The 26,527-nt window shown below is 39.5% G+C and overlaps 1 protein-coding gene across 1 annotated transcript in view; it reads left to right on the forward strand.

Moving 5' to 3' along the window:
* The first annotated feature begins 4,521 nt into the window (after positions 1-4,521).
* The window catches only part of SACK1B (scaffolding CK1 anchoring protein B), a 91,280-nt gene continuing 69,274 nt past the window's right edge, over positions 4,522-26,527 (forward strand). Inside the window, exons 1-2 of the mRNA XM_086707089.1 lie at positions 4,522-4,584; positions 23,862-24,383. Coding sequence (XP_086563215.1) covers positions 23,940-24,383 — 444 coding nt within the window. The 5' untranslated portion in view covers positions 4,522-4,584; positions 23,862-23,939. The remainder of the gene's footprint in view (positions 4,585-23,861; positions 24,384-26,527) is intronic.

A 26,527-nucleotide genomic window follows, 5' to 3' on the forward strand; every position in this document is an offset into this window, starting at 1 on the left:
ACACCTAGAATGATCACTGCTGATGTATTCCTACATAATTTATACAACATAGGATAACAATGGATGCCTGTGATTGTGTTAGTAATTTTGGTCATAATAACTGTTACACATTGCCATGATCAAATAAATACCTCTGAATATGGCATTCCTATTCATCCATAACAATGACAAATAGCTCATGACTTTTTAGGAGAAGTAATTTAAAACATATTTAAATTGGACAATATTCCTATGTTTTAGCAAATACTGACCAAAAAAAAAAAAAAAAGACTAATAATGAATATTTAAAACGTTGAATAATTACAATAATCAGTTCTTTATATCAAATGTCTTCTATTAGCATTACTTCATATTCTGTCCCTCCACTTAATTGCATGACTATGCATTTTACCAGTAATACTGGCAATATTTTAAAAACCCCTGTGTGTGTGTTATGGAAAATGCAAACAACCTTATACGTCTTTTCATATATTTGATCTGCTGAAAAGAGAAAGAAAAGAAGGAATGTCTTCATGCGAGGATAGGATCTAATGAGTTTACCTATTAGAGAGGACCATGGTTTTCTCCTGTTTTGTCATTTTATTTCTCTACCCCATTCCCTGAAATAATGTGTTACAATGATCTAACATTTTAGATACTTACAGATTAAAAAAAAAAAAAAAAACCCAACTACATAGTACTACATAATAATTTTGAAGAGTGGAGAAAGTACAAAGTATAAAAATGTATTTTTCCAGGCACCTGGGTGGTTCAGTTGGTTCAGCATCTGACTTCAGCTCAGGTTGTGATCTCCCAGTTTATCAGTTCAAGCCCCACATCAGGCTCACTGCTGTCAACATAGAACCTGCTTTGGATCTTCTATCCTCACCCCTCTCTGTGGCTCCCCAGCTCACACTCTCTCTCTCAAAAATAAAAATAAATGTATTTTTCATTCATTCTAAAGGAATTCAGTGATGGAAAATAATTATTAACTTATATATCTAATTTTATTTAATTATATTTTTCCACACCTCTTTTTCACAACTACTGTAACATCTTTTTGAACTTTTTTTTTTTTAAAAATACATCTTTGTAGACTTTAAATTGAGTTTAAGTTGTTCTATCTTGACACACACCATAAGCACACACAAGAATTCAGATAAACATGAATGAATCCTAGTTACATCTACTATGCTTTATTAATCTTTTTATCCTCTGCCTAGTGCCTGGCACAATGACTTTCCTACAGAAAACGCTCTATGTGTTGAACTAGTAAAACTTACATAATACCTTATATAACAATTTACATGTGGCAGATATATGAAATGATTATAAAGTCAATAGTTTTCACAGCAGTCTTAACATGAAATGTCTCAAGACTATGAAACTAATGTGATGATTCAGCCAGTAGTAGGTTTTGCCAACACTATTAGTAATTTCACTTCCTAACTTCCCTCCAAGTACATGGGGGACATGTTGTGTTTCTTCTTAAATGTCTATTTGTTTTTGAGAGAGAGAGAGAGCATGAGCAGGGGAGGGGCATAGAGACAGGGAGAAAGACGATCTCAAACAGGCTTGGGGCTGCCAGCGCAGAGCCTGACGGAGGAGGAGCTTGAACTCACTAACCATGAGATCATGACCTGAGCCTGAGTCTGACACTCAGCCGACTGAGCCATCCAGGCGCCCAGGAAAAATGTTTTTGATAAACACATCTAGTTTATTACTCTGTGTGTGTTTTTTTGGAAGAGAGAGAGAGGCAGAGAGAAAGAGAGAGACAGATAGAGGGAGAGAATCCCAAGCAGGCCTGCACTGTCAGTGCGGGGCTCAAACTCACACACGGTCATGGGGCTCACACGGGGCTTGCAAGGGCTTCAAACTCACAAACCGTGAGATCACGATCTGGGCCAAAATTGAGAGTCTGATGACTAACCTACTGAGCCACCCAGGTTCCCCTAGTTATTGTTATAGGTGACATTCTTTCTGTTAGGGGTGGCTTTATCTGCCTTGAAGCCTTGTCTTAAACTGCATTAAAATATGTATATTTTAAAAGTCTTGAAGGGGAGCACCTGGGTGTCTCAGTCGGTTAAGCGTCCGACTTCGGCTCAGGTCTTGATCTCACAGTTTGTGAGTTCGAGCCCCACATTGGGGTCTGTGCTGACAGCTCAGAGCTTGAAGCCTGCTTCGGATTCTGTGTCTCCCTCTCTCTTTCTGCCCCCTCCCCACTCACGCTCGCTTTCTCTCTCTCTCTCTCTCTCTCTCTCTCTCTCCCAAAAAGAAATAAACATTAAAAAAAAATTAAAAAGAATAAAAGTCTTGAAGGGACACAAGCTTAGTCTATTGATACTCGCTTTTGTCATTATTCAGTTCAAATTCCAACAGTTCTGTGAAGCCATCAGCAATCCTTAATGATGTAAGCAGTTTATCATTTCTTCCTCTTACCTGTTAAATAAAGACCAACGTGCTTTCCACTTCTAGTTCCTCACACTGGCTTGTGCTATTAGCTCCCTCTCCCTGAGCTTGTGTCCCCTCTTCACCTGGCTTAGGCTCCTTAAGGGTCAGGTCAATTTTACATCTTCCATCCCTCTAAGGGCAGAAAGCCTTTAGCATAGTACCTTTAATAGATTCTCCCTCTCCACTTACACTTTCCTCTCTTTCATTAGCTATTTAATAATTAACACTTTAGTAGATATCCTTCTTTGAGATTTCACTTGATTTATGTATGAATGAATATCTTAACAAAATTAGATTTCCTATGGGCCCATTGTAACTTATGTGGTCTAAATATTCTTGCTATTTTTAAGTAAGTGTATATTTATGAATGCAGTCCCAAATGCTCATAAGAAACATTCAGAATTATTTTTGCACATTGAGAAAGCAAACCAGTAAGTGAAATACCACACAGATAACATGAATTGAGTGAGTCGGATGATTGTGTATCAGAAATGAAGACCAGGATTGCAAAAACATTAGGGTGCTTGGGTGGCTGAGTCAGTTAAGCATCTGACTTCGGCTCAGGTCATGATCTTGCAGTTTGTGAGTTGGGGCCCAGAGTCGGGCTCTGTACTGACAGCTCAGAGCCTGGAGCCTGCTTCAGATTCTGTGTCTCCCTCTCTCTTGTCCTGCCCTGCTTGCACTCTGTCTCTCAAAAATTAATAAACATTATAAAAATTAAAAAATATATGTTAAAAGGTTAGACATGTAAATAACAGGAACAGAAGACAAAAGTCACATATATAAAAACCAAGATAATTCTCTAGATACTGTGGAAAAAAGCAAACTATGAATCACAGATATCACAATCTGGAAGCCTACTTTTGTTCCTCTTGGAACTTGCTTTTACTTTCTGACTTAGTCCTTTGCTCGCTGCTGCTTCAGCATCTAGAATATGTAAATCTCATCCTCCAGTCTAAGTCTACTTACTCATCAATCAAGACCTAACTCAAATCCCAATAGTTTCACATTTTCCCCAAGTGTTTTATTCAGGGCAAAATATCCATAAAAGTCATTTTTAAGGTCAATTCCATTTTATGATAATTTACATACCATGCCAAAAGCTTAAAATGTGCTTATTATGACCCTAAGTTTCATTTTTCCCGTACTAGGCTGCATTTTTAACGTTTGCTGCAAGTGGCTATACTTCGAAGACTATATGGTTATACAATCATCAGAAACATTCCTAACAGATTTATGGAGCTATAGACAAATTTTTAAAATAAATTTTATTTAAATTATTAATAATTGCTGTAATTATTTTGTGTTGAAACCAAATTGTAATGCCTCTATTCTCCTAACCTTGCTCCTAGAGTGACCTGCTTTTCACGCAGGTATTCCTATTTTAAAGAATATCTTTTCATCTCAAGTCAGCAACCACAACAGTCCAGAGTGGATGCCCAATCTTTGATGATGTTTAAAACTGCTCTTTCACACAAAAAGGTACCTGCACAAGTACGGTTTCTACCGCCTTTCCACCTCCTGGTCTTTTCCAAGCCTGGAAACACTCAGGCGGTTGGGTAGGGGCCCGCATTGCTGGGCCGATTGGAATTATCTACTGCAGGTCCCGTCCGCCCCGCTCTCCCGAGGGCGGTGCAACCCTCCCCTCCCCCCCCAACCCTGCGGCCCCCTCAACCTTCCCCCCACCCACCGCATTCCAGAGCCTAGGACGCGGGGGGGGGGGGGGGTGAGAGCTCAACCCGCTCTCCCGAGGCCCACCCTTCCCAGGTAAGCGCGGGGGGTCCTCTGGGGTCTCCAGGTGTCGGGACTCGCCAACTCCCGAGAGCCCGGAGGGCGGAGGGGAAGGAAGACTTTGTACTTGGCGGGTGGAGGGTTGGGTTTCTGAGTTCAGACAGGTTCCGAGGCGCTTTCTGGCAGCGCGGGGTTTGGCGTGACACGACTCGGGACTTGTTGCAACTGGTCCGCCCGCCCGCGCTCACTTAGCTGTGCACCCAGGCCGGGGAGGCGCGGTCGGGGCCGGATCCCGCTTCCCTCCGCCGACCTGACGCGCGGCAGGTAACTCCCCTCCCCTCCCTCCCTCCGCCTCGCCGCTTCCTGGGAGGCAAACGTTCGGCGGCGGGCACGGCTGCGCGCGGCTCGGGGGCGCTCCTGGCCGTAAGTGGGGCTCCGGGCTGCCCTCCGCGGCCCGGGCGGGCAGGGGCGGCGGGGTCCCGAAGCTGCACCCACCGCGGGCCCGCCCGGCAGGGGGAGGGGAGGGGAGGGGAGCTCCCCTGGGGAGCCCGCGCGGACCGGCATTTCGGTCTCCTCTGTTGGGTGTACTTTCTCTCATTCGCGTGTAGGTGAGAGTGCGTCGGGAAGTTTGAAAAGTTGTCTCCGGCGGGGTGTGGGCTCGGGTTTCCCCGGGGACAGGCGCCGCCCACCGTGGACGCGGGGTCTGTTTCCCCCGCTGCTGTCCGTGCTGGCGGCGGACCCCGGGGAGGAAGCGGTGGCGAGGGTCTGGGAAGCGCCTCGTGGGAGGAAGTACAGGGGGGAACGTGGTCGGGCCGGGGGCAGGGGTGCGGTGGGGGGCGTAGGCTGGAGAAGGGCCAGAGTGTTCTTTCGATCTCCCCTGCGGTTTGCAACTGGAAGGGAAGGTTACTCTTGACCGAATCTCGTTTCTTGTTTGTATCCAATCCGCCTCTTCCCCCGAATTAGTCCAGACCTGTGCTTCCCAACCTCGAGTCGGCCGGCCTGAGTGTGGGTCTGGGTCCTTGGTTCGCTGGCTAGGTGATTCTGGTACATACCGGATTTTGAGAACCACTGCTCTAGAGGGAGAGGAGTTTGTTTCTGGAAAGGTACTTGGAAAGGTACTCTTCTCTGTGACACGTTGGGGGAATTACCACCTATATAATAAGGTGTGTGAGGAGGCAAAGTGCCTGTGTGTTCAACCTTCTGCGTTCGTGTGTAAAGAGACAGTGGTGCTTTGTAGGGAGGAGGGTGTGGGGACACAGGATACCATGCTGATCATGCATGGAGTGATGAGGTTCTTGGTTCTAGGGTCTCGACCCAGAGGTGGAGATGAGAGCTCAGGAGGCCAGAACACTGAGAAAAAGCCATGCTGGCGACAGGAAGTCAAGGCTGTAGACCAAGATGGCCAGCAACTCATTCCAGATTCCCACACATTTTGCCAGGTCACTGGCAGACACCTCCCCTCTTTCCCTTTCTCATCCCCAACCAATGCAAGAGCCCCAGGGAAATCCATGACTGAGGCTGAATCAGTCCCGACAAGAGATAGGACAAGGCTACAGCGATGAAAGGGAGGGCCTTAGAAGAGAAAGTTACTTAAAAAAAATTTTTTTTATTTCATTTTTCAAAATAATTAAATAAGAATGCTGTGAAACAGGATGGAGTCAGGGTTGGGGGGTCGGTCTTTGTTATGTTTGTTTTTTTCCCTGTCTTCCTGCAATTCCCAGAATGGTGACAGTCCCCACACCTTCCAGTTTCAAATTCCACCCCCTGGCTTTTGGGTTTAGGGCACACGTGGTGGACACGCCTATTAAGGCTGCTGGCTGCGCCCTGCACAGCTTGCCTGAGGGGCTGGGTGGATCCTACCTTTAAAAGCTGGCACATTCTAGACCACAGATGCTCAGAATTTATTGTGGGAAGCTGTACCTATTGAATAGTTGCTGAAAGGGATTGCATAGGAGACAAACCACACCTCAGGTGCTGACTCAGTGATGTGTTTTGTGATTACTCTTCCGAGATTATTACTGTAACTATAACTGACTAAACTCTTTTGGGATGGGTTAATTAATTTTATTATTCCTTCTGTTGTATCTCCTCCTGCTACCATATCCCCTGTTTATACATTGAGTGTTTTCTTGACCGGGACTTCCCCTGCACCTTGTTTCTTATTCCATTCCATTATACAATAATAAGTTTCCAAGATGTAACATTGTAGCTTAAGTCTTGAGAATCTGGTGGCAAAAGTATGATCCCAGCAAAGCAGTCCTCTTCTCCATATCAGGTTGGAGAAGAGCTTTTGAAAAGGCCCCACTTAATCTTAATTTAACTAATTATTTGTCAAATTACAAGTTGTCCTTGTTTAGCTAGTTAGGTAAGTTTGCATATCTGTCCCTCTGTAACTTGTAAAATATGAGTGCTACAAGGATGTTTCACAATTCAGAGTCTGTTCCACACAATGTTACTGCTAATTTTGCAGTGCACTTTTGTTTATTTAATTATTTCTAATCTGGAAGTGGCATGTATTTTAGAATTTTGTTGGTGAGTTTATCATTTGAGAGTCAGCATACATTCTCCCCACCACCCCCCAAATAGCGTTCTAACTATGGATTTCAAGATATTGTGGGTTAAATTTTATGCAAGTAGCACCTAAGCTCCATCACAAATTAAATCCACTGACATTTCTCTGAGAAAACATGCTGGAGCCTTCAGATGGAGCTTCCTTGTTACTGAGGTAGGCCAGTGGGCATTAGCATTGTTTTGTGGTGTCTGTCTCAGCTCACAAGGGGCATGGGTGGAGGTGGAGTGGGAGAAAGTTGGCTCCAGGTTTGGGAAGAAGGGTTTATCAAGGAGCCAGGAGGCTAACGTATATAGGAGGTAGGGGTAGGGTGATCAGGGAGGCAAAAGAAGTTTTCAGCAGCTATGATGCTATGAGGAAGATGAGACTGGATTGGAGAGATGATCCAAATATAAGGGTTATTTACCCATTGGGCACATCTATGTTGGGAAGTGTTTGAATCGTGTGATCATGTCTGATATGAGGAACCTTTTCCTCTGGGGCCATCTAATTACTACCCAGTTTGTAATTTCATTTTCTTTTCATACTGTCCTTAGGAGTGAGGCTAGATGTCCCCTAAAGGCACATGACTTTTATCTTTTGAGCTGTGTATGAAGTAATTTGTAGACAGCACCCATCTCTGGGAAAGGTAAGTTAGGGACAGTCAGCCTGTTGAGAACTGGCATAGGGTCAGGTGTAATCTCCATGTTACTGGCAGTGGCCTATTCTAAAGAGTTTACACAAAAGTTATGCAGTCCTGATACCTAAAGGTTACGACTCTGTGCTCTTATACTCTATCCGTTCATTAAACATGCATGTATTGACTATTTTGTGCCTAGCAGTGAGTTCCACTCTGGGTAGGAAGGTAACAGGATACTGTTCCTGGATCTCAGGAAGCTGACATTTAAGGGACTTAATAACAATTATAGTCCATTCACTTAGTGTTTCATTCCTATTCTCTGAAAGTTCCAGCAGGCACTGTGTATGTTCATTAATCCTCTGTGAAACTGAACACTAGCAGACCACTTCGTCATGATTTTGGACAAAGTGCCTAAATTCTCTTGGTGTCTCAGGTTTTCCACTAGCCTGTCCCATCCTGCTCTGAAATTCTCTGTGCTTCTTATTGAGGGTACCATAAAATAATGTTACCTAACATCTCCCCATTGTATCACTGGGAAGCTCATTGTTTTCACTTCTTCTGTCAGATTATCATTTCAAAGGGTTTTAGTTCTCTATCATCAAGTTGCTTCTCTGATTGTATAAGCATTACTCATTTGGGGAAGAAGAGGCAGTTTTCAAAGCCCTAAAAAGTGGCCTCTTCCACCTCAATGGCGGTAGTAGAGTCGCTCAGCGGCATGTTCCGCTGTCCTTTATTTCCTGCACAAGCAAGCGAAGGCTTCCGTTCTTCACAGGACTTGGCTCTGACTACTTAGCCTCCTTTGGCTCCTTCAGCAGCTGTTTACAGATGTTTTAAAAGGATCATCTTTTTCGATAAATGTAACTTCTGAATTGTTAGAGAAGGGTGAAATAAAGCTAAGCTGTTCTTAGATTAAGGAGCTGTTGACCGTGTTCCCCACCAATTCCTGGCTTCAGGTGCATTTCTTCCCTTCCTTTCTCATCTCTTGTCCCTCCAATCTTCTGTCTGCTCTTATGGTTTCTGGCCTCTTTCTTCCTGCTTTGTGCTTCTCTTCCTTTACTTTCTTTTCCTCTGTCTTCTCTTCCCTTCTCTCCTCGTCCCTTCTCATCCTTTGGCTCCTCTTCTTTCTCTGTGCCACATTTCATCTTTTCTTTTTCCATCTCCCCCATTTCTTACTTCTGTTTATTTGTCTAATTCTCCATCTGTTCATCCATTTATTTGTCTTTATTTCTTGCTGTCACCTTTCAATAGCAGCACAGTTTTTTATTTAGGTACATTGTTTCTTTCTTTCTTTCTTTCTTTCTTTCTTTCTTTCTTTCTTTCTTTCTTTCTTTTAATATTTATTTTTGAGAGACAGAAAACAGAGCATGAGCAGGGGAGGGGCAGAGAGAGAGGGAGACACAGAATCCGAAGCAGGCTCCAGCCTCCGAGCTGTAAGCACAGAGTCCAACGCAGGGCTGGAACTCACAAACCACGAGATCATGACCTGAGCTGAAGTCACATACTCAGCTGACTGAACCACCCATGCGCCCCAATTTTGGTACATTGTTTATTTCTAAAAGTCTGTAAAATGCAAATAGTATTTAAGTCAAATAACATATTATGGAGGTAATTCTGTTCTCTAATAGTTAAAGTACATTCTAAATAAAATTGCCAGTTCTATTTTAAATGTTTGATACCCTTTTCAACAGTCATTTCTGGCATTTTATACATTAAAAAATATTATTTTCCTTCACAATGGAACATGTGTACAATGATCATCTGATTAAAACTAAATATTGGCCTTATTTGCTATGTTCAATAATTTCCATCTTTGCCTTTGTTATACTCAATTTATTAGATAAGCATTTTACGAAAATCGAGACTTTCATTTTTCTGTTTTCCAAAAACTAAAAAAAAAAAAACTAAAGTTGCAATAAAGTATTCAAGTAAGAGTACAAATAAGACATTAAAAAAGAAGGATAATGATGTTATTGAAACTGGATATTGATATGCCCATACCCTCATTGTGCAGTAAGTTGAAATATTTGTTAATTGAAAAGTGGATTTATCACAGGAAAGTTACTTTGAGAGTTATTGTCTAGTGTAGAATGGTTCAAAGATCAAAAGTACTAAGTAGAGGGCTGCAATACATATAAATGAACTTAAAAAAAATCTCAGTAGGAAAATAATACTAATGAAAATTAAAATTACAGCATATGTCTACAATTTGTGTCTACTAACGTCCGGCAAAAAACATCAGTCCATATACAATGAAAGTAACATAAAATGTGCTTTAATGCAAAAGTTTATTTGTGCAATACTAAGCCAATTCTTGTATAGTCATACCTGAAGGTATTCTCTGATAAGTCATTCATGTCTTGTGTATACTCAAAGCCTTGATTCAATACCCTGTTATTAAGATAGGGTCTTCCCAATATGTTAAGTTCTGTGTTCTGTTTGTAGACTAGATTTACTTCCATTTATCAGGTTAAATCTTACATGCAGAGGAGTTAAAACATGAAATATTAAAAGAAAAGACCATAAAATCCCTCTAAGGTTTGGATCTAAAATATGAGTCCACAAAAGTTTGGACAGGAGCCCATGAACATCCTAAGTAGATGTGTGCATGTATCACAAATAGAAGTGATTGATAAAAACATTAATTATTGGAGTGAAAGAAACTATTATTTTTGGTTTTAAGATCCTAACATAGTGGTACCATTATTTGGAGTCTCTTCTCCCTTCTCCCTCACAGTTGCACTGACCTGGGCCTGAAGGACAAGTGGGAATAAAACAGAAGAGCTCCCAGGTGCAGTCTCTGGTCCAGGTCTAGAGCTTTATAAACACCCACCTTCACTCAGTCATTACAGTCATCCAGGGTAGAAACACTGTCAGAGGAATCAAGCACAGTTGTGAGGAGAGATTGCAGGGAACGCTGTTCACAAGTAATCCACAGGACCTAGAAATCCATCTATACAAATCGAGCAGCATTTCACACACTTTAAAAAAAAAAAAAGTATTTATTTATACTTTTTTTGCTTAACTTCCATGTGTGTGAGTGAGAGAAGCCAATGAAAAAGACAGTAAAAGGTCTGAACTAGAGTGGGCTAGTTTTCCAATCTGATTTTTGGGGGGAATTTCTGAGGGAAAATAAAAAAGAAGTACTTCATTTCAACTGTGATATAGCTATCTAAGCAGGCTTAATTAAAAGGGAATCCTGAAGGAAAAGACTAATAAAGGATTGTTAGACGTTGGGATTGCTTTGCATGTTTTATATATCTATAGGGCTCTTTATACAAATTAAACTAAAATCTTTCCAAGCTAGATATATTATGACATTTATTGGGGGGGGGGCATTTTAACTAAATAAACTTGTGTCTACTTGAGCAGTTTCCACAATATTATTTCTGTTTTAAACCTCTACTTTTTAACGGTCCAAGATTTTTGTTGTTGCTGCTAAATACTTAGAACCCTGACTTTTGATAGCCATTCCCAACATACATAAGGAAAATACATTTTCTTAAGACATTTTGTTTGCGAACTTTCACTTTAGCATAGATGAAGCACACTGTTTTTGTTACACGTAGTTGGAAAGCCACTTTCATAGTTCATATTGGAGCACATGTTTCTGATGATTTCCTACAGCACCTGCCCCTCTGTAATGTCAGCGTGCACCAAGATTGGCTTTCTTGTTGTCTCAAGTAGACTCAAAAGGTGGGACAAGAGTGTGTATGACACACATTGAGTACTTCACTCCTTGGGGCCCTTGTAACCTGCATTGTGTGCATGCTCACCTAAATGTATCACGTCTTTGTTACATATTCTATAGAGGTTCAGAACTGAGGTCAAAAGATCCGAACCCATTTCCTATGGTAATAGGATTTGTGGATAGGTGTAAAGTGGGGAGGGTTATTGAGGCAAACGATGGAGGGAATAGATAGATCCCTAGTAATTTCACCTTTGTGATTGATTACAAGTGAGGGAAGAATGGATCATAGATCCCAGCATACTTAGAATGTAAGACAGTAGGCCTTATCTATGACAGCAGTGATACTCCAAATGAGGAATACCCAATATGACTCAGACACAGATAAATTAGAATAAACAGCTTGGTGGCCTTCCAGGAACTTCCATTTTGGTGAGGGGGATATGGGCAATGGCAAGTAAACAAACACCTTGATTATTTTACATGATGGTAAGTGCTAAAAGTTAAATAAAACCAGGTAATAGAATTAAGCATAGCTGAAAGGTAGGTCTTGAAAAAAATTTTTTTTAAGTTTATTTATTTTGAGAGAGAGCACACAGGTACTCATACATGCGCAGGGCAGAGAGACAGAGAGAGAGAGAGAGAGAGAGAGAGAGAGAGAGAGAATTCCAAGCAGGCTCCATGTACACCATCAGTGTGGAGCCCAGCGTGGGGCTTGAACTCAGGAAGTATGAGATCCTCACAAGAGCTGAAATCAAGAGTTGAATGCTCAACCAACTGAGCCACCCAGGAGCCCTGGTTAGATCCTTTTTTTTTCTTAATTAAATTTTTTAATGTTCATTTTTGAGGGAGAGGGAGAGAGATGGAGCATGAGAGGGGTAGGGGCAGAGAGGGAGGGAGACACAGAACCTGAAGCAGGCTCTAGGTTCGAGCTGTGAGCACAGAGCCCATCGCTGGGCTCTCAGGAACTGTGAGATTATGACCTGAGCTGAAGTCAGACACTTAACTGACTGAGCCACCTAGCACCCCTCCCTTGCCCACCCCGGGTAGGTCCTTTTTAAAATGGGTAGTCTGGAATGACACTCTAAAGAGGTACCACATGAGTAAGACAGGAATGAAAAGAAAGAGAATTCTAGGCTGTTGGAATGACTAGTGCAAAGATCCTGAAATGGGAATTAACTTGGCATGTTTAATGTAAAAAAGTGAGCCTATTAAATAGCAGGGAAGGTGTCCAGAAACCAGTGGAATATATGAGTCTGGAGTCTAGGAGAGCAGTCCCATCTGGAGATTTTCGAGAGTCATTGAAAATTGATATAGAATATTTCCTGCTGTAAGACTGGATGACATTATCCTGGGGAGAATATTGACAGAGAACAGTGAAGGTACAGATAAGTAAAGTTCTGAAGTCTAAGCCCGGATAGTAGGAACACATTTGAAAGATACTCTTCGCCTCCTGTCCTAGAACCTAACATTGAGGCTATCTCAGCAATGATTTTCTGATACCTTTGGCAGTGACAGTAGTCGGCATTAAAAACCATTTCCCCTGGTACTATAGCATTGTCAAGGATGAAACAAACAAAACAAAAGAAAACAAAAACAACAGACACTTACCTGTTGCAAGTTTTGCCTACCTTTAGAGTAGAGAGATGGATAGGCTTCTTGAAACGAGAATCTGGGTTTTCATCTGGATGATGTGTTGGATAAACTTAAGCATCACAGTGTTCTGTTTTACCATGTTGGAAAATACGGTCTTTTAAACTTCTCAGCACTGCTCTGGAATGTATAGTTTAATTGCATCTTAATGATATACCAAACATCTATAATCATAACCTGTTTAAACACCCAGTGAATCCTTTCTTTCTGCTGAAATAAGTTCATATAATAACAGAACTGATACAAAAAACAAAGGAGAAATGAGTCCCACTTTATAGCTAATTTGTATCATGTTGAAAAACAAGACTTAGAACTTTATTTCATGAAGATTAATTTAAATACATAGAAACTATTTTCATAATGACTTTAACATAATTAAACATCTCAAAATACAGTTCTTAGGCAGAATTCCCAATTGACACTTGATAACATTTCTATCCTTCTGACAAAGTGCTCATTTGAAATTAGTATTTATGTTTATTTTTTTTTATTTAAAAAAATTTTTTTTAACGTTTATTTATTTTTGAGACAGAGAGAGAGACAGAGCATGAACGGGGTAGGGGCAGAGAGAGAGAGGGAGACACAGAGTTGGAAGCAGGCTCCAGGCTCTGAGCCATCAGCCCAGAGCCCGACGCAGGGCTCGAACTCGCGGACTGTGAGATCGTGACCTGAGCCGAAGTCGGACGCTTAACCGACTGAGCCATCCAGGCGCCCCATGTTTATTCTTAATAGAGATCTATGGATTTACCTCTTTACTTTTACAGTGCTCATTAGGTTTGTAATTATTCTTTTAAAAGCCCATTTCAACAGGTAATATTTTGTATTATCAAAAAATTAACCTCCATTTAATTGAAACATGTGCTTCAGTGTTAAAAAGTTCTGCATGGACATTATCATTTTTTTTTTTTTTTCTTTTTTACTCTCAAGTTAGTTAACATATAAATGTAGTTTTGGCTTCAGTAGAACCCAGTGATACATTTCTTCCATATGATGCCCAGTGTTCAACCCAACCAGTGCCCTCCTTAATGCCTGTCACCCATTTAACCCACTCCCTGCCACTTACTGCCATCAACCTTCAGTTTGCTGTCTGTATTTAAGAGTCTTTTATGGTTTGCCTCCCTCTGTGTTTTTATCTCATTTTTTCTTCCCTTCCCCTATGTTTGTTAGTTTCTCGGATTCCACATGTGAGTGAACTCATATCTGTCTTTCTCTGACTGACTTATTTCACTTAGCATAATACTCTCCATTTCTGTCCATATTGTTGCAAATGGCAAGATTTCATTCTTCTTCATCACCTAGTAGTATTCCATTGTGTGTATGTACGTATACATACATACATGTGTATACGTCCATACACACACACCACATCATCTTTATCCATTCATCAGCTGATGGACATTTAGGCTTTTTCCATACTTCGGCTATTGTTGATAGTGCTGCTATAAACATTGGGGTGCCTGTGTCCCATTCAAATCAGCATTTTTGTATCCTTTGGATAAATTCCTAGTAGTGCAATTGCTGGGTCATAGGGTAGTTCTATTTTTAATTTTTTGAGGAACCTCCACACTGTTTTCTCACAGTGGCCGAGCCAGTTTGCATTCCCACCAACAGTGCAATAAGGTTCCCCTTTCTCATAAAACAAATAATCCAATGAAGAGGTGGGCAGAAGACATGAATAGACACTTTTCCAAAGAAGACATCCACATGGCAAACAGACATAGGAAAAGATGCTCAACATCGCTCATTATCAGGGAAATACAAATCAAAACTATAGTGAGATACCACCTCACACCTGTCAGAATGGCTAAAATTAACAACTCAGGAAACAACAGATGTTGGCGAGGATGTGGGTATGATCATTGAAAAGAATTTATATTTCAGGATTTTTTTTGACGTATCCTGTTCAATCAACTCATTCTGTAATGCTGAGTTATTAAAGCAGTATATCATTAGCTTGCTATGTGACACTTATGTAGTGAGCATTGATAATTGTGCTCACCACACATAATCTCAACCATCACAGAGCTTACAGTCTAGTGAAGAAGACAGAATAATGCATTTAAATAATGCATGGAAAGTGATAATATGTGCAGAAATTACTATGGGAGCTCCTTGCCGTAGCTCTGTTCCTAGCTGCCGGGAGCTGGGGACGACAGGGCACATCAGTGAGCTACTTACTCAGACCTCATTAAGTGCATGAGTTATTTTTATTTAAGTTTTTTCCTTTTTGATCCCTGAACCCATATGGCTTTAGTTTCTCATATTCTGTACTTGTTCATGTGTTGTGCTGTAAGACTTACTAAACTGTTTTATATGCAGGGTTTTGAATTACATATAACAGTCAACTTAGAAAGTGAATGGAAACAGAGGAGGGTATTCTAAAGTAAAAAATAACTATTGGAGTAATTCCCTTAAAAAATTCCTTTTTTTTCCTGTAGCAAAACTATAGATCGAAGATAGATAAACATTTGATAGGAACAGAAGAGTATAAAGAAGGTTTAAAAAATCACCCATAAAACCACCAAGGCAGCCATTATCATTTGTATGTATGTGTTTTTATTTTTGCTTTTGGATGAATTTTCTTTAATTATAATTCTGTTCTTTTTTTTTTTTTTAATTTTTTTTTTTTCAACGTTTATTTATTTTTGGGACAGAGAGAGACAGAGCATGAACGGGGGAGGGGCAGAGAGAGAGGGAGACACAGAATCGGAAACAGGCTCCAGGCTCCGAGCCATCAGCCCAGAGCCTGACGTGGGGCTCGAACTCCCGGACCGCGAGATCGTGACCTGGCTGAAGTCGGACGCTTAACCGACTGCGCCACCCAGGCGCCCCTATAATTCTGTTCTTATATGGTTTGATAGCCTGCTTATCATCCATATAGCATCATAATATAAGCATTTTTGCTTGCTATCAAAACTGCTATGGCAGCTTTTGACTTTCTTGGCTTTTTGTTTGTTTGACATTTGAAAATGGATATGTAGAATATTCTTCATTTAACTTCGAAAAAATGAAGCTGAACTGTGAAGGCTGACTTAGGAGAAACTGAGGACAGCAGGCAGTTCCTTGTCACACTAGAGTAAGAAACTTTTTTTCTTTCTTTCTTTCTTTCTTTCTTTCTTTCTTTCTTTCTTTCTCTCTCTCTCTCCCTCTCTCTCTTTCTTTCTTTTCTTTCTTTCTCTCTCTCTCTCCCCCCCCTCACTCTTTCTTTCTTTCTTTCTTTCTTTCTTTCTTTCTTTCTTTCTTTCTTTCTTTCTTTCTTTCTCATTTAGAGAGAGAGTGGAGAGAGAGAGGGAGAGCATGAGTGGGGGAGGGGCAGGGAGAGAGAGACTCCCAAGCAGGTCTGTGCTATCAGCATAGAGACAGATGCAGGACTCCAACTCAATAATCAGCCGATGCCCAACAAACTGAGCCACCCAGGCACCTCAGGAAACACTTTCTTAACCACCTCCCTCTTCCAAACAACATTAGCAAGTTTGTGGGTATATCAGATCTTTTCAGCAGGCAAAATAAGTTATCATCTTAGAATTTTGAAGCCAAAGGTGCCTGGAGCACAACTTGTTAAACATGATAGGACTCTTTAAAAAAAAAAAAAAATGTCCTCTGCTTGATTACATACAGAAAGAGGATACTCACTAAGAAAGTAAGAGAAATATAGATCCTTATTATTAAGTACAATTCTCTCCTATATTGCTGTGACCAGGGTGTGGGAGTGCAAGAACACCTGTCTCAGGGTTCGCAAACAGACCAAATTCGGCCACTCGCCACTGACGATGTCCAGAGCAGAGGCCAACACTGGGAAGATAGAGGATTAGCCCGAAGACAGTGGACTGGGATCTTGAAGACTATCTCCAAAGGGCTAAAATTGCTTCCTGGTTTATATAAAGCAAATGTGGGACAAAGGTTAGTGGATACTTGCTGGGAGGCATGAAAGTTCAGGCCCCTCCTTGTCTTGGGGTCAGTCACGCGGGTCTTGCTGGCTCGGAGTAGGCCTTACTGTTTGAAAGCATAGTTTCATTTCCCCATCACAGGATGCTTTGCCTGCGGGGTCTTTTGCCTGAGTTAACAGATAAGCTGGAAAGAAGAATTTAGTCAATTAGAAAATGCACACTGAGGTCAAAATGGAAGTATTTGAAGTTGTGTTTCCTTACTATGTAACAATTTATTTTAGCGGATTTTAAGGCTGATACAGAATTGAGGGCCTCTATCTCATTAAACCCGACAGGAACCCTTTGCCGTCAGTACTGTTATTTTAACCATTTTTCTGATACGGGACATGAGGCTTAGAGCCCTGAAGTCACATGACCAGACTCTTAAACCTATTTGTGGCAGAGCCAGAGACAAAACTTGGGCCATCTCACCCACTCTGAGTCACTGAGCCAACCAGTGATTTGTCACTCAGTCCTACTTTCCCACTTGACACAATTAAAGACTACTTTTCTGTGTCTCTTTCAGTGTTCTCTGTAGATTAAACACTAATTTTTCAGCTGTTCTTCAAGATGTAATCTGTCTTAAAGTCTGCTCAATCCTGTAGTTGTATGGTACATTTTTCTTGTTTTTAAAGAGAGAACCCTAAGCAGGCTCCATGCCCGGTGTTGAACCTGATGTGGGGCTCGATCTCTAGACCATGAGATCATGACCTGAGTTGAAATCAAGAGTTGGACACTTAACTGAGCTACCCAGGCACCCCATCTGATTAATTTTTATTTTGTTCAATTTTTAAAAATTTTTTAATGTTTATTTTGAGAGAGTGAGAGAGAGTGAGTGGGGGAAAGACAGAGAGATGGAAAATTCCAAGTAGGTTCTGCACTGCCAGTGCAGGACCTGATGCAGGACTGGGGCCTTGAACCCATGAACCATGAGATTATGGCCTGAGCTGAAATCACGAGGTAGATGCTTGACCAACTGAGCCACCCAGGTGCCCCCTGTATGATTAATTTTAAAAAAAATTTTTTTTTTTTTAATTTTTTTTTTCAACGTTTATTTATTTTTGGGACAGAGAGAGACAGAGCATGAACGGGGGAGGGGCAGAGAGAGAGGGGGACACAGAATCGGAAACAGGCTCCAGGCTCTGAGCCATCAGCCCAGAGCCGGACGCGGGGCTCGAACTCACAGACCGCGAGATCGTGACCTGGCTGAAGTCGGACGCTTAACCGACTGCGCCACCCAGGCGCCCCTGTATGATTAATTTTTAATGTAAACTTTTACTTTTACATTTGTTGTATTGGATTTAATCTTGTTCATGTTGACTTATTATTTTACCACTTTAAGGTCATTTTGAATATTAATTGTGGCATCTGATGTTTATGCTATTTATTTCTGCAAAGTGTAGCAATGCTTTTCTATTTATTCATCTGAATGATTGTATGTATCAATCAGAGAGAGAGGGAAACACAGAATCGAAAGCAGGCTCCAGGCTCCAGGCTCCAGGCTCCAGGCTCCAGGCTCCAAGCTGTCAGCACAGAACCCCACGGGGGGCTCCAACTCATGAACTTCAAGATCATGACCTGAGCTGAAATTGGACGCTTAACCGACTGAGCCACTCAGGCACCCCTTGAATAAGGGTGTTTTTTGAGTTAATCTGATAAAGCAATATTGTCAGACCATCACCCAATGAAAAGAAATGAATAAATGTTTAGATATTGAGCAAATTGAATTTTTATTTGGGATTTATAAAATGGATTAGAGATATTTAGTTTCCTTTTCATAAGTCTGATAACATAGGTGATTCTGTTTGTGATCTACACCTGGAGATATTTGCATCCAGACCCCTGTGACTGAGTGTGCTATATGTTTGTGTAGTCCTTGGCCTCCTGAAAAGCATACCCTGTGGAAGACTGTAATCTGTGCTAATGGACCATTTTGTTGTATGATTATAAAGCCAGCTGAGAAATTTTTAATAAGTTAGGATGCCACAATTTGATATCAAATTGCACTTGGCAGCTTGAATATTATAGTAAATTTTTAATTTAATAGTACCTTCTTTAATGTTTTAATTGTCATCTTAAATTTCTGGTAATCAAATTCAAAATCAAAGACAATCTTGACAGGTAAAAATTCAAAGGAAAAAGAGATCTATAATTTTTAACTATTGTGGACCATGGATTATGATTTTATAAAGCAGAGGTGTTCTGAAATACTCTTTAATGAAGCATTTTCTCATATTCTCTAGGTAGGTATTTTGACATATAAAGTCAGTTATCCCCTCCCCAAAAAAAGGTTGATCGAGCTTTTTTGTCAATATTTGAAAGACTATCAAATGTTCTTTAATAAATTTGTTTAACCTTAAAGTGTGTCAGAGACCTAGTTTTATATCATCACATAAGCTAGAAAAAAAAGTGCTTGAAATCATTTCTGGATGGTAAATTATTTTTTTAAAATTTCTTAAGTATCTCTATTTAAAATTTTTAAGGTTTAAAAATAAAGATGATTTTTATATGCATTTGTATTAGCTTCTTGGTGCCACTATAACAAAATATCACAAATTTTGGCTTAAAACAATGGGATTTATTTTCTCATCGTTCTGGAGGCTAACAGTTCCAAATCAAGGTGTTACTAGGACAGTGTTCTCTCTTAAGGTTCTAGGGAAGAATCTGTTCCATGCCTTACTCTCAGCTCTAGTGTTGCCAGTAATCCTCAGCGTTTCAGTCTCTGCTTCTGTAGTCACTTGGAATTCTCCCTGATTATTTGTTTGTGTCACTCTCCTTATAAGGGCACCAGTCATATTGGGTTAGGCCCCACCCTAATTAAATATGATCTCATCTTAACTTGATTACATTTGCAAAGAAGACCCTATTTCCAAATTAGATCACATTCCACTGAGACCAAGGCCTTCGACTTCAACATACTTTGTTGGGGGATATATTTAACCCATAAAAGCATTCAGTAGTTGAATAGAAACAGCCTAAGACAGAAGTTGGAAAATGGACCTCAGAGACGACAGCAGCTGTGATCCTTTTGTAGTTTTTTAAGTTTGTTTATTTTGAGAGAGGGAGAGAGAGCACAGGAGCAAGAGAGGGGCAGAGAGAGAGGGAGAGGAAGAGGGAGAGGGAGAGAAAGGGAGAGAATCTCAAGCAGGCTATGCACTCTCAGTGCGTAGCCCAACAGGAGGCATGCATCCACAAACCATGAGATCAAAACCTGAGCCGAAATCAAGAGTTGGGACACTTAACCAACTGAGCCCCTCAGGCACTCCCCTTTTTGTATGGGTTTCAAAGTCTTGACTTTGGGTCACCTGCTTGCACATTGCTAATCATAACCTTGGACTATTTGTGATCTAAGGAAGTTATAATTTCTCCTTGGAGCATTTTTCCATTGACCTGTTATTTCACAAGTCTTTCCCAATGAATCTTCTCAGATCAGAAACCATAAACAAGTATGCCATTTACATATTTAATTTTATAGTGAAACTACTGAAATGTTTTCCAGAGTAGACCATGAATTGAAGTCTAGTGTTCACTATCTTGTTTTATGTCCTTTGTATTTACAGATTTAACATTTGGAATTTATACTTTCCATGAATGATACCAAAGATTCAGTATCAAATGAATTTGTAATGCTTTTGAGGCATGGTTTTGAATCCCATATTTTATAAGCTTGTTTTTTTTGGAATGAGTCACTTAACTAGCACGTGAGCCTACTGATCCGTTTAGCTTTTATATCATGGTGAAATTTTATTTTTCTCTACTCATTAACTCTATTACATATGTTTATATAGTTTCTAGGAGTTTTAATGGTTATTAATAAAATAATACACCTTTGCATGTTTAAAGACATACCCAATTAATTTTGTCCTCAAATTAAACTCTTAAAATGTTCAGTGATTAAACTCCTGAGAGTGCCGTATTAAGTCTATAACTAAATACAAGTGCTATTTTATTGCAGTACCCATTTATGCAAGTGCCATTACCTTACTATCTTCCCTTAAAATTTGTTTATAAATGGTTCCTCACAATTATCCCTTGTATACAGCTTTTGTGATAATTGTGTATCTCTAGACAGTGGTTAGAAAGCATAGCTTCTCTAGCAGGACAACGTCAAGCATATTTTTATTTTATTTAAAAAATTTTTTCATGTTTATTTATTTTGAGAGAGAAGAGAAAGTGTGCCCATGTGCAAGCGGGAAAGGGGCAGAAAGAGAGAGAGGGAGAGAGAATCCTAAGCAGGCTCCACGTTGTCAGCATAGAGCCAGACATGAGGCTCGATCTCACAAACTGTGAGGTTATGCTCTGAGCTGAAATTTAAGAGTCAGACGCTTAACTGACTGAGCCACCCAGGTGCCCCAAGCATATATATATTTTTTTTATCTTAATTCTTTTACATAATAACTCAATTTCACTGCTCTTAGCTGTTGCATTTTTTCTATGATGTCTTTTTCTGCATTGTATCTGGCATTCCTATGTAATTAGTCCCACAATGTTTTCCTTTTTTTTTTAAATCTTCATTTGTTTTTTTTTTTCCCCTCATAATTAACTTTTCATCTGTGTCTTTATGGTTTTATTTTGCTTTCATGGTCCTTTTGATCTCTATGATTTCTCAGTTTACCCATAGCTGAAGAATGAATTTTTTGTAGTTGCAGAGTATATATTTACGTAGGTAAAGCTCAGAAATCAATACAGTGTTTTCAAGCATTGTTATTCATTTTAACTTCCAAGTAGATAATTATAGTGTTTACCATCACATTACAGGAATTCAAAAGTTAAATTAAAAACTTTAGGAAATAAGTGCTAAGGAAATTTAAAATTGTTACAAACCAGTAGTTAACTACTATCTTAAACAATTACAAATAATAGATGTAATTTTCATGTGATCACTGGATGCCTGTCCCTTCATGGACTGGAATTGTCAAATGAAAACCACAACTCACTAAACCTTAGGGAAATACACTTTAATCAAATGGATTGATTCTATGAAGAAAATAAAAGCCTATTTTTTTGTTAAAAATGAGTCTAGTATGTACAGGAAAGAACCTTAATGAACATCAGAAAGGTCATAAATTCGTAGTGTGATACCAGGCACATTAAGCGAGCAGCTTGATGAAGATTTCTCAACCTTGGCACCATTGACATTTTGGGCCACATAATCTTTTAATGCAGGTGGCCGTCCTGTGTATCCAAGAAGTATGTTTAACATTATCCCTGGCCTCTATGTACCACATGCCAGTAGCGTAAACATGTTCTTTTTTTTTTTTTTTTTTTTTTTTCTTGTATCAGATTTAACCTTTAGGTTTTCTATTCTTTTAGGCTTTGTTGGTAAAAATTTTGAGCCTAGGGGACAGGATTGTCTCCACTAAAAGAGCCAAGTGGACCCTATAATCTTCTTTCTTCTTTAGTTCTGCCTTTGTGTTGATTATTTTCTGATCCCTCCACCCTTTAAGCAAAACTTGTGGCACTATTTTCCATTCCTTCACAACTGTCTCTCTGATTAGTGACTTGTTATATCTTTTGAGCTAAGGAGTTAATAAATGGTTATGGCTTTATGGGTTATCCTCCCAAATCAGATTTGAGTTTCGGTAGTCCTGAGTCTGAAAAGGCTGGGTTAAGTGGAGAATTTTAAATTAAGACAGGGCCCTTAACAAAGATGTTTTTGGTCAAATTAGCCCTTTAGTGCTTGTAGCACATCATAGAACTTTATTTTGTTTGAATCTGCACAATGGAGAGCATGGCTTCAAAAGATTGGAAAGGCCCTTATTTGAGATAAAGTCTAGTTAGGTATCTTATGCAGTGAATGAATGACAGTTTGTGAGCATTGAGAGGGCTGGGGTATGAGCTTGGTTAGGCAGATTTGGATTCCTAAGAGAAATCCCTGAATTATCTTTGATATCTTAAATTTCTTTATCACCTAAATGCTGTCAAAGCATCTAATCTCAGGAGTTCTTACTTTGAATCAGCTCAGAAATAGTGTCACTTCTTCACTGGGTGTTTGAACACTGAAAGACCTAGCTAGTTGTCTGTCCTCAAGTCCCTAATACTGCCAGACTAACTGTTTTAAACACTGGTTTTATTGAATCGCAGAAATCTGTGTCCCTCCACCTGGCTGCATCGTGTCTATTCAAATTTATCTCCTAGTGAAAGGAGCATACTTTTCCAGCAGACCAACTTTTTTTTTTTTTTTTTTTTTTTAACTAGCTCATGAATACACCAAGCTCATGCCTGTTCTGTGCTTTTATTACGTTTTTCACTCTTGTGTGGGATTAAAAGGCTCCTTCTTGCTGCCTGATCATATTCTTACTCATCACCCCAGGTTCACCTGAAGCCTGCGTCCTGCACAGGGCTATCCATGGCTTGTTTATTCCACATTAATATCTACTTGTTTTTATGTGAAAGCATTGACTACAAGCAGTACTCATTTTGGTCCTTAACAATATATGGCTTTGTTCAAAGTGATAATAGATTTGTGTGCATGTTTCATTTTGCCTCTTCAGCTAACTCATACATTTCTGGAAGGCAAGTGTTTCATGCTTTTTATATTTTTAGTATGGGATTATATGCATAACAGGTACTTAGTAAAAGCTTCTATTAATGGATGGACAGGTACTGATTGTATTCTATTAAAAAAAAATTGTAAAACCAAAATCAAGAAAACTTAGAGAAACAAACGACCATATGTAGTCCCAGATTAAAGTTAAGAAGGGTGATCTTTCTGGATGTCATTGAAAAGAAGGTGTATTTCCTTAGGTGAGAAATTGAAAGTAAAGGTACCTTGGAAAAGAGTAATCAACTAGTGGCCTATAAAAGGAAATCTGGGGGTGCCTGGGTGGCCCAGTTGGTTAAGCGTCCAACTTCAGATCAGTTCATGATCTTGCTGTTCATGGGTTCGAGCCCTGCGTGGGGCTCTATGCTGACAGCTCAGAGCCTGGAGCCTGCTTCTGATTCTGTGCCTTCCACTCTTCTCTGCTTCTCCCCCACTCACACTCTGTCTCTCTCACTCTCAAAAATGAATAAATGCTAATAAATAAATAAATAAATAAATAAATAAATAAATAAATGGAAATCTGTTTAGCTCATTTGTAATACATCTGTGAATTATGGTGCAATTAATGCCACTTTGGTCGTGACATGTATGTCCTATTGAGCGACTGGTAGTGGAAATGAGTAAATGTAAAAATAATGATTGATGTGGGTCATAAAACATTTCGTTACAGAATTCTAACTGATCTTCATTTCTTTCTTTTTAAGCACCCACATACCTCTTGTCACTGCACAAATGGACATTTGAAAGTGTTTGAAAGTGCTGGTTGTCAAACGCTCGCGAGCATGGAAACCTCGTCAATGTTGTCCTCACTGAATGATGAGTGTAAATCAGACAATTACATTGAGCCTCACTACAAGGAATGGTATCGAGTAGCCATTGATGCGCTGATCGAACATGGGTTAGAAGCGTACCAAGAATTTCTTGCCAAGGAACGAGTATCAGACTTTCTAGCTGAAGAAGAAATTAATTACATTTTGAAAAATGTCCAGAAAGTTGCACAAAGTACAGCATATGGTACTGATAACTCCTATGATGATACCTCATCTTCAGGGACTTACTGGCCCATTGAGTCTGACGTGGAAGCTCCAAATCTTGACTTAGGCTGGCCGTATGTGATGCCCGGACTCTTAGGTGGTACCCATATAGACCTCCTCTTTCATCCACCAAGAGCACACTTACTTACAATTAAGGAAACTATTCGGAAGATGATAAAAGAAGCAAGAAAGGTAATCTTTTCCGTTTCTAAATGAAATTGTTTTTTAGTGAAACTTTTTTAAATTGAAGTATAGTTGACTTACAATGTTACATTGTTTCAGGTGTGCAACATAGTGATTCACCAAGTCTATACATTATGTGGTGATCACCACTAGTGCAGTTACCATCTGTCACCATACAACACTATTAAAATACCATTGACTGCTTTCCTATGTTGTACCTTTCATCCCTGTGACTTACTCATTCCACTCTAAATGAAAAATATGAAACGTGGAAAAGCATCAAAGTAGTATAACAAATATGTATGTTAAAGGAATCTCTATACGTCTGGACCATGCCTGTTAGTCTCAGGAAATATACTTGTGAATACAAATACATGGGAGGATTGTACTTCCCATATCTTGTGTATATTTAACAGAGTGGTGTTAGGATCCTGTTCTAGGTGCAGATTTCCTTCTCTTCGTATTGTACATCCACCTTCTTCTGCCCGCGTGGACTGGGAATGGGATGGGACACGTTGAGTTCAAGGCACTTCGATTTTCCTTAATGTGTTTTTCGTAAATCAGTTGAAATTTGTTTTGTACTCAAAAGGACTGAGCCCAATTCTTGCTGTAGATATAGTTTATACTCTTAAATAAACCATAGATGTACTTATTTATTACCTCACTTTTGTGGAAACAGTATGAAGTCAGGCATGATAATGTAAAATTCTGAAGTTAGATCCTGAGGTGCTTCGCATTTTAGGGCCTCTGTGCTCTTTATTAAATATTTATATTGGCTTATAAATCTCAGAAATTCTATTTCAGAGCTTGAATTAAACTGTAGACATTCTCTTTTAATCAATCAAATAAAAGTTACTGAGTATTTTCTAGGTACTCAGTACAATCAGAGAAAATTTTGAGATTATAACAAAATTTCCTAAGCTGTTCGTTTAACTCAGCCTAGAGTTTTGAAATGAATGGATAAAGAATTAATATTTTTTGCTATAATGTGTCTATTTCTTATTTACTGATACCACGTAACATAGAAATGTGACCTAAAAGGAACCCGAGGATCCACACATACATGGCATGGCTTTATTTCATGTCAACAAGACCCAGAAATGCTTCAAAAGCTTGCTTTTATGAAGTACAGAAATAGAAGACCCTTGAAATCCACAATGACATTGTAGTTTGCAAGACAGGCAACTAAAAGCCTCGCAATCATGTCAGGGAGACATGATGTTCTGAGGCTAATGTCAAATGTAGGCTTTGCAAAGTAAGGAGATTTTTTTTCACCCCCAAACCTTTTGAATTCAAACAATCTGACTTTTAGCCATGAACTTAGCAGTATTACATTAAAGAAAGTACTAATCTATCCCATTTGCTAAAAATTAGCTACAAAATCAGGTATGTGGTAGGGGTCCAAATTTATTGAATGAATTGGACTGTGAGTTCAATTTACTATGGGTGAGTATTTTTAAAACTGTACTATCCTATGCTCTGTGGACACATTATACAATTGTGTTTTGTAAAACAGCAGAAGGAAAGTCAAGAATATAGATGAATCCTTATAAAGGTAAAATAACAAATATCTTGTACTATAGCATTTGCTAATTTCTGTTTAGGGAGACAGTGTATTTTTGAACTATAATAATAATTGAAAATTGATACATCAGTGAAGATTAATATTATTACGGTAAACTTAGTAGTTATGAATTCATCAGCCTACACCACAGCTGGTTTCCTTTGGAGCATTGCATTTCTCTGATGCAAAATGAGTCAGGAGATACCATGAGTTTTTTGCTTAGCATTCATTGGAAACTGAACGTAGTCATGACTGTTGTATTTTTCTTTCTAATGTGACAGCTATTTATTTAGTGAGCCTCTAAAAGTAATATCCTCTGCTTGCTCATTGTCTGCTGGGAATTCCCACTTGCAATGGCAAGATGAGGATCTTGAAGTCCATACTGTAAAACAGTGATCTAATGTTCTGCTTCTCTTCCACAAAGTCAAAATGTCATGATATAAGAAAGAATTGTGCCTGTATTTGATTTTGTGTATACATATCCAAGCTAAATTCAAAGAGAATTATTTAAACCTTGTAAATTGAGTATATAGCAATTGAATATAAATCATACCAGATAACTTAGAGTTTTGTTTTGTGTTATTTTGTT

Source organism: Puma concolor, chromosome B2 (genome assembly GCF_028749965.1).
Source record: "Puma concolor isolate L17-30 chromosome B2, mPumCon1.1.hap2, whole genome shotgun sequence".
Classification (NCBI taxonomy): Eukaryota; Metazoa; Chordata; class Mammalia; order Carnivora; family Felidae; genus Puma; species Puma concolor.